The following is an 8,807-nucleotide window of genomic DNA, read 5'->3' on the forward strand; positions in this document are numbered from 1 at the left end:
GCCCCAACATATTATGTTTATCTTTGCGTCTGATAATTTTATTCTTTACTATCGTTTCAAACAGTTTGTCTGGGGCTGGAGCTTGGTTCACTGACCTGTAATTGCCAGGATCAGCTCTGGAACCTGGCGCTATGCTGTGGCCTGTCTCAGCCATAGGAAGGACTGCAGTGACTCAGAGCTGGGTTCGCCGCTTTGGAGACTCTGCTGACAGCTCTGGTCAGATAAGCCAAGTCCTGACAGAGTCAAGAGAACCATCACTGTCTGGCAGCTGGGGAAAGGGCATGAAACAAGTGAGCATCTTGAACCTCTGCCCATTTCCCAGGCAGCATTCCCACGTGACGAGGTATGTGGATTTCACGGCATTCTCATATGCTATTCCGAGAGTGGATCCTCCCACCCTGAGGGTCAGAGTCAACATGCAACTGCAGCAAGGTTCCTGTGGACAGATTTTGTTGCGTGCCAGGGCTAATCCTGGTCCCATGGAGATCAACGCGAGCTTTGCAATTGACTTGAGTGGAAGGAGGAGGAAACCAGAGGGTGTCTCAGAGCTCTTCTTTGCTAACCGTGGAGGATCTTGTTCCAGGCTTAGCTTTTGCTCTGGGATTCCAGCTATCTGGCCATCCACACTGAGCTTTAGAATCATACCCTAAGTACAGCCTTCAGCCCCCTCACTTCACCTGCGGGGTTAAGCAGTAATGGGTCGATAGAGGCTCTCACCACAGAGCTCTCCTCTGGAGCCAGATCCCAAACACCCAGAAGTTTTCTGTTTTAGGCCTCGGGTTTGGGTTTGGCCCAATATAAAGTTTTGGGGCCATTTGGATCCAGTTCTGTTTTCAGATATCCTCCCCATTGAAGCTGAGATCTGGAGTTTTGGTTCAGGCCCCTCTAAAGTGTCCAGGCTGCTGTCCATCGGACTCTGGAGATCCTGTACTGCTCTGAATGGGCAGGAGGGTTTGAGGGATCTCATGGCATGCAGCTCTTCTCTGATGTGCAGTGACACACCCAGGGGCTGATCCGGCACAGAGCAGGTGTGAAGTGCTGCACGCAGAGACGCACAGTGCCAAGCAGGACGGCTGTGTGGCTGCCGTGTGGCTTGTGCTCCCAGCTGGCACCCAGGGCACAGAGAGGAGTGTTCATGAAGTGTCCCATCATCATGAGGCGGGCGTGTGTCTCCATGGACACGCCCGCACTCAGTCTCTTCTTTCCCCTGCCTGCTTGTGAGTACGGCAGCAGGGCTATGGGGACAGGAAGCCCCCTGCCCCTCCGGGCAGAGGACAAAGCCTCCAGTTTAGCCTTACTCATGTTGCCTTCTCTTGTGCTTTCCCCAGAGCCCAATACACCCATACCACACACAGCTGCGCTTGCAGTGTCCATGCCAGCGTGGGAGCATTTCCCATCCTGCCTGTCTTCAGTCACGCTGCTCCAGTTTCCACTTTGCGACAGGCTTTCAGCTCACCCCCCAGTGGCTGTCTGGACTAATTGGAGTGGTGAGGTCCCCTGGCCTGAGTGACAACAGTGTGAAGAGGGGAAGCCCTAACCTGAGACCAGGAGCACTTCATCCCCTGGAACTGCAGAACCAGGTTTATCACTCCTCTGAGCTAAGAGTTGGAGGGTGGGGAAAAAGATCTCGTTCTACCAAATTCTGACCCCACTCCAAACCCTGTGGGTGCTAGAGATCTGGAAAGAGCTCCAGCCTCTGGAGGTTCTAGTTTCACTCATCTCTGGCAAAACACGGGTTCTGGACAGGTCGATGTCATTCCCTGGGCAGGAGGGACTGTCAAGCACAACCCTTTGGCTGTGGTTTGCAATGCCTCTTTGGGGATATGGCTGCCTCATGGCCAGGAATGTTAGTGGGAATTTGGTGTCCACGTTGACTAGGTGGCTTTGACAATCACAGCCTTTATTGTTTGCCTGGCACAAGCATCTGTTGGGCTAGACACACATTTATTGCAATGGCTGTTCCCACAAAAAGCAAATGATGTGCAAAGCTTCACGGAGCTCCAAAAAGTTTTGCAAAACCTTACGTTTAAAAAATGAGACGTTCTAGAGGTCTGACCCAGCCCCCGTCCCTCGCTCTGCCAGAATTTCCCCAGGTGTTTTACAGTAAACCAGGGAGAATCAGTGCCAGATCCTGCATGAAATCAATAGGTGAGCCGAGGGTACGATAAATGTATGGCAGGGCCACAAGTGACTGAAATCATGTGAGCATACAGCACCAGTTAACATCAAGATGAAACATTAAACAAGTACTAAAGTACTAAACAAGCCTTCTGGAATCAAGGGGGCCCGATTCTGACCAGAGTTCTCCCCTGTGAGAGCCCACTACGCTCCGTGAAGTTGCACAAGAGATGAACCTGGCCAGTAGGATGGCAGGGGGCATAAGCCAGTGCAGAATTCAGCCCAGTGTTTCCAATCTGCCTTGAAAGGAGCTAACTCTGGGTCAGTCAAGGAGCTATCCCATAGCTCTGGCGGTACCCAGGCAATGACAGGAACAGGTCCCTTCCTGGCCATGACAGACCTATCCCGCCAAGGTTCAGGGGGTGGGATAGAATTCACAGGGGCAGAAGCTCAGGAAGGTGCTTGGGAGCCAAATCATTAAAGGTCTTGGAAGTTGGACCCAAACCTGGGCCCACTGAGTCGTCCAGTGCAGTAGGAACTCCCCCTGCCCATCATCCCTCCATTCATCATTCCACTCCGTGCGCATCACCGGAGCATCAGGGCGCCTGCCCTGAGGGTAATGAGACAAGGGGCATGGCAGTGGTGATGAGAACCTTCTCCCCACTGTGGCCCCTCCACTCCCGCAGCCAGATGTGCCCCTTACCTTCAGCAGCCACTGCGTGGTGTTCTCCAGGACCCTCTCCAGCTGCTGCACGCGCTGTGCGGACCAGTTGTGGGTCTGCAGCGTGGCGGCGGGCGAGTCCCCCTGCAGCGTGTTGGCCCGGAGGGTCGCCCTCGTGGGTGGGCAGGGCTGCGGATCGGCCTCGGGCAGGACGAAGGTGTAACTGCACTGCCCGTGCTGGACCCGGTGGGATCGCCGCCTGCTCCCGCCACCTGTCGCCCTCCACTGGCCACCGTCCGCCCAGAAAGCCACCGTCATGCAGGCAAAGGCCACCAGCTTGAGATTTACACCGTGCATGGTGCTCTGAGACCTCTGCTCCAGCTGCTCCACACACCGCCCCAGCTAGACCCCACACTCCCTGTTCCTAGCCGAAAGCTGCCGAGGGGGAGGGGACATTGTGCTCCAGGCTGCAGTTTTCAAGCCACTGTTTGCACAGGACAAGTTATTGGGCTCTTTAAACGAAGTCTAAATCATGTAATTTTGGCACTTCCTCTGTCCTCGCCCCTCCAAGCAGCCCCCGCTCTCCCAACCCTTTTATCATTCTCCTGGCTATGCAGCAGCCCTGGCCCTCTTGCGGGAAAAAAAAGTGTTTAAAAACAATACTTCTGTCTTTTTTCTTTCCTAGCCCACTGCAGGGAGCTCAAGTTTCACGTGTAATCATAAATGTTCACACACACACACATACCCACCCACCCACACCCTGCCTCTGTCCTGGGCTGCCTTCCCCCTTTCCCCTCTGCCTGGACCCTGGCTATCTGCCTGCTCCTCCAAGGACCCGTGGAGTGACCCCAGCGAGAAATGGGAAGAGAAACTCTCCCATCCTGCAGGCAGGGATGAGGTCTCTGCTCAGCTCCAGCCCCAAACCTCCCCTGCCGGCCCCCGCTTTAGATTCTCCCCCATGGTCCCAGCACAGCCACATTTCCCAGTCTGTCCCTCCCTGATCAGCACCAGCTGTGACCCTGCAGGGTGCAGGGAAGTGACATGGAGGCAAATATATTTCCCTGCCCGTTTCTATTTATAATATCCGAGGGGCTGGGGCCTGTATTTGACTGACTCCGCTGCAAGGAAAATCCGCCGGGAATACATCCCAGCCAAAGCTCGTCCTAGAGCTTAGAGGAACACGAACTCCAGCGAGGGCACTTTAGGAGTGATTTAGGGTCCCTTAGAGATGTCGTTCGGGTCATCCCTGGGGCTGCCAAATCCTCTTTAGAAGCAAAACTCCTGTCCTGGAGGAACCAATGAGAAAGGAGCAGCTTGTCCCTCTGGCACGAGCAAGAGAACCCAGGACGTTCAGCCCTGCGATCCAGGCGGGGCCGTGTATTTTGGGAGCCTGGTGCAAAACGTGGACCTGAGCCCCTTTTCAGAAAAAAAATACCTCTGAGGGGATGTCTCGGGGGACAGAGTGAGCCCGCCCTGGACTCACCCTGCAGTGGGGGTCCTGTCCCTGCTCTGAGTATCACGGCCTGGGGCACAGGGTCACACAGGTTTGATCCAGCATGGAGGGGCAGCCAGGCCAAACCTGGGTGGTTCCGCAACCCCCTGCAGCAGGTCACAACACCACTCGGTGTGGGGCCCTCTCAAATCCACATGGCCCTGGATTCAGGGAGCCCAGGACTTCTCCTAGGACCATATCTAGAGTGACCCAGTTCTTCTGCCAGCTGGTTTCCCAGCACTGACGCTGCAGCTTGATCCCTCTGTTTGGTATTGTTTGTCTCCTTTTGCTTTGGGGACTTTGAGAGCACTTTGCAATCCAGGATTTTTAGAAGGATTCCTGCTTTATCTCAGTTGGGAGCGAGGAGCTGGCTTGGTGGCTGGGGAAGGAGGTTTCTCTGAAACATCCACTCAATGTGCAGCGGCAGTCAAAAAAGTGAACAGAATGTTGGGAATCATTAAGAAAGGGATTAATAATAAGACAGAAAATATCATATTGCCTCTTTATAAATCCATGGTACGCCCACACCTTGAATACTGCGTGCAGATGTGGTCTCCCCATCTCAAAAAAGATAAATTGGAATTGGAAAAGGTTCAGAACAGGGCAACAAAATGATTAGGGGTATGGAACGGCTTCCATATGAGGAGAGATTAATAAGAATGAGACTTTTCAGCTTGGAAAAGAGATGACTAAGGGGGAACATGATAGAGGTCTATAAAATCATGACCGGTGTAGAGAAAGTTAATAAGGAAGTGTTATTTACTCCTTCTCATAACACAAGAACTAGGGGTCACCAAATGAAATTAATAGGCAGCAGGTTTAAAACAAACAAAAGGAAGTATTTTTTCACATAACACACAGTCAACCTGTGGAACTCCTTGCCAGTGGATGTTGTGAAGGCCAAGACTATAACAGAGTTCAAAAAAGAGCTAGATAAGTTCATGGAGGATAGGTCCATCAATGGCTATTAGCCAGGATGGACAGGGATGGTGTCCCTAGTCTCTGTTTGCCAGAAGCTGGAAATGAGCGACAGGGGATGAATCACTTGATATTTACCTGTTCTGTTCATTCCCTCTGGGGCACCTGGCACTGGCCACTGTCAGAAGACAGGATACTGGGCTAGATGGACCTTTGGTCCAACCCAGTATGGCCGTTCTTATGTTGCTAAATTCTTGTCCCAACCACTCCAGCCTGTGTGCTTGGTCTTGTACTAAATGCCCACTGTCAGCACTAGGCCTAGGTATTCTGGTGTTTGTTGCCCAGGGCACACGCCCTCCCTCTTCCGAGCGGCAGTCTGGAAATTTCCGCACCCTCCCCCCAATCTTGATTTGCCATCCGTGGAAATTGGCAACAAGGGCTCTGTTCTCCCGCCCCTAAAGCAGGTTCTGCCCATAGTCAGATCCATTTGTAGCGATACCGGGCATTTGCAGGGGATGCATCAGCCCTTCTCTTAGCTCACAGTCCTAAATGCCTGGCAATCCTGCTGCAAGCTCTGTGGGCCTCAATTCCCTGTCTGTGAAATGGGGATAGCAACCCTTCCTTTGTCATGTCTTTGCAGATTGTAAGCTCTTTTGGGCAGCTGGTCTTGCCAGAGAGAGAGGGTCCATCTATGCTGCAGTCAGCAGGCGTGATTGCAGTTCAGGCAGTTCAGAGCTGGCTTTGCTCTCTCTAGGAGTGGCGGCAGGGGCCAGACCCGCCCGGGACCCTGAGTACACACTCAATCAAAGCTTGTGTCTACCCGACCTGCACTCAAACCTCCTGACTGCAGTGTAGACAGAGCCAGAGTGAGACGCCCTGTCCAGGGCTGGCAGTGCCCCCTGCAGGGATCCTCGGTCCAGGTCATGAGGGCTTCTCCTTTGCACCTAGGCCCACACGGGCAGTCTCCTAGCTTGCTTTGAGGAACGCCGCCCTCCGGTTCCCTGGCTCCCCGACGTGTCTTTCCCACTAGCTTTCGATCATACCTCCCTTTGCCCCCACCCGCGCCCCCTCCCCTCCTCTCCTCTCCAAGGTCCATTTCTCCCCTGATGGCTTTTCAAACCACGCCTTAAACAAACATGGGGTGGCAGGGCAGGGGGCCCAAATTCCTCTCGTTAACACACTGTTTGCATTACTGCTGGGAAAATTACCCAGGACACCTAACGGGCACTATCCGATGGGCAGGAGAGGGGGGCCCTGGCGTTGATGCTCCCTGGTAATTAGCTATAGCACCAGGCCAGAGAAGGGGGGACACAACCCCAGATCTCTGACAAGAGCCGTCTGTGCCGCCGTCTGCCACAATCTCCTCCGTGCTACGCCGGGACAGGTCTGTGCCTCGTTACGTGCTGCTGCTTGGCTCACTGCTCCCTCCCACCTGCCCCGCACCACTGCTGCGTTCATCCCCACCCTGCTTGTCAAACAACAATGGCCGTATTTCCTGAGCCCCCTGGCCAGGAGGGCACAAGACTCTGCCTGGGTATTAAATACACCCGCCTTGGTGCAACTCTGCTGCATTGCAGTGGGTCAGAGCAATCACAAACCGTGGGCCAGAGCCAGCCGGGCTGTAAGAAGAAGCCGCGTCAGCGATGTGAGTGGATTTGTGCCCATTTACACCAGGGGAGAGACTGGCCCATGCCTTGTAGAAGACTAATGAGCCATGCCGTAGAGGGCCCAGGCCTGAGGTGACTGGCAGAGTGCCCCGTATGCCCAGCCGCCCTTGCCCAGGGATGGTCATGGCGGGCAGAAACAGTAGCCCAAGTGGCGTAAAGTTCCTTTGTTCACCAGGCCAGCGCTCGCCTCCTTTCTCGCTGAGCATATGAGGGTGGATTTGGCCCCTCCCTGCTGCCATCAGACCCAGACCTCTGCTAATGGGAGATGTCTTCACAGTGGCACTTCGAGCAGGCCAGGCTCTCTGTGTCCGGCAGGAGAATGAGCTGAGCTGTCATCTGATGGTGTTTGTGTAGCGGGGACCCCAGTCTGCCTTGGGGAGCAGTCATCTCACGCTCCCGCCCCAGCCCCCTGGCTCAGATCATAAGATAAGAACGGCCATCGTGGGGGGCAGGTAAGGGAGGCTCGGGGAGGCTGTGCCTCCCCAAACAGGCAGGTGTGGCCCTGCTCACACTCCAGCCCCAGTCCCCCCCCCCACCCTCCACCTGCACCCCCAGGCAGTGCTCCTGGGCTCCAGGGACTGGGGCCACCCTGCCCACCTTCCCGGGGCTGTGGCGGCTGTGGGCACTAGCCAGCCCGGGGTGGGGTGGCAGCTGCGGTGGGGTGACTCTGGGTTCCGGGGAGCATGGAAGTGGCGGGGCTGGGGGCTAGCCTCCCCCAGCCAGTGCTTCACGTGCCGCCCATGATGGCCAGACTGGGTCAGACCAAAGCTCCATCTAGCCCAGTGTCCTGTCTCCCGTCAGTGGCCAGTGCCAGGTGCCCCAGAGGGAATGAACAGAACAGATAGTCACCAAGTGACCCATCCCCGGCCGCCCATTCCCAGCCTCTCGCTATCCCTGCCCAGAGCTCTTCAGCCACAGAAAGCCCAGTGCACTGAAAGGTGCAAGGGATCATTCCAGGTGGCTGCAGCCTGCCCGCCAGCCCATGAACGGGGCTCTGCCTCCTACAGACTCTGCTAGGCCTCTGTGGCTCGGCTTTCGGCTCCCTGTTGGCTTTTTGGCTCTGGGAGCCACGGACGGATCCACATGGCGAGATCTGGGCTCCTTGCAGCAATTGCACCGTCTGGCAGCTGCTCTGTACTGGGGGGACTGGATTTCATGTTACTCAGACCCCAGCCCTTGCTCTCTGGGGCACTAGAAAAGCCCACCGAAAATGCAAACACAAATATTTGAATTGCAAACACTTGACCTCCCCTGCGCTGGGAGCAGCTAGACTCATCCCTCCTTTACTGGCTTTGCAGCTGGGATGTAACCCTTCACCAGTGCCATTGCTGGGTGGGGGGCGGGCGGTGTGTCGCCTCTGCCCCTCTTCCGCCCACTAACCCATGTGGAGCAATCTCTTCCTCCCCTCTGCTGCCTAGAGACAGGCCCCAGCTGCAAAGTTTGGATCTAGATCCAGACGTGAATTTCCCCAAAGTCCTGGGAAGCTCAGAGCCAGGGTTTTGGTTTGGCTCGTTGCAGAGCCAGGGGTGGGCGTGGGGCCTAGCTGTGACATGTGGATCTGCGTTCGGATCACAGCTCCCCGAGTCTCACTCAGGGGTGTCTGGGGTGCAGGGGTCCAGTTCAGCTCACTCTAGCCACAAAGTTCACATCCTGGTGGCAATTTCTCCCAAGCTGAAGGATTTCCAGCTCTAGGGTTTGGTTCAGCTCCAGGGCTTACCCACTGCCCCCCACGAAGGGCTTGGAGCTCACCATCCCTGTGCAAAGGGTGCCGCGCTGAAGCGATCCCTTGCCTCCCTGTCCCTGCCTTACTCTGCTGAGCAGACGAGCAGATCCTGCAGAGAGGGAGATGAAATCCCGGATTCGCACCACCCCCTACCCTGGCCCTCACACCCTCCAAGATGCTTAGCACAGCGGTTCCTTCTTGCAGACTGCAGTTTTGTGGGGTTTGCTG

The 8,807-nt window shown here is 55.4% G+C and overlaps 1 protein-coding gene across 1 annotated transcript in view; it reads right to left on the reverse strand.

The window, feature by feature from the left end:
* The window catches only part of ANGPT4 (angiopoietin 4), a 42,378-nt gene extending 38,898 nt beyond the window's left edge, over nucleotides 1-3,480 (reverse strand). Inside the window, exon 1 of the mRNA XM_073308652.2 lies at nucleotides 2,822-3,480. Within this exon, the coding sequence (XP_073164753.1) occupies nucleotides 2,822-3,136 (315 nt within the window). The 5' untranslated portion in view covers nucleotides 3,137-3,480. The remainder of the gene's footprint in view (nucleotides 1-2,821) is intronic.
* Nucleotides 3,481-8,807: the final 5,327 nt, after the last annotated feature.

This window comes from Lepidochelys kempii, chromosome 13, assembly GCF_965140285.1.
Source record: "Lepidochelys kempii isolate rLepKem1 chromosome 13, rLepKem1.hap1, whole genome shotgun sequence".
Taxonomy (NCBI): Eukaryota; Metazoa; Chordata; order Testudines; family Cheloniidae; genus Lepidochelys; species Lepidochelys kempii.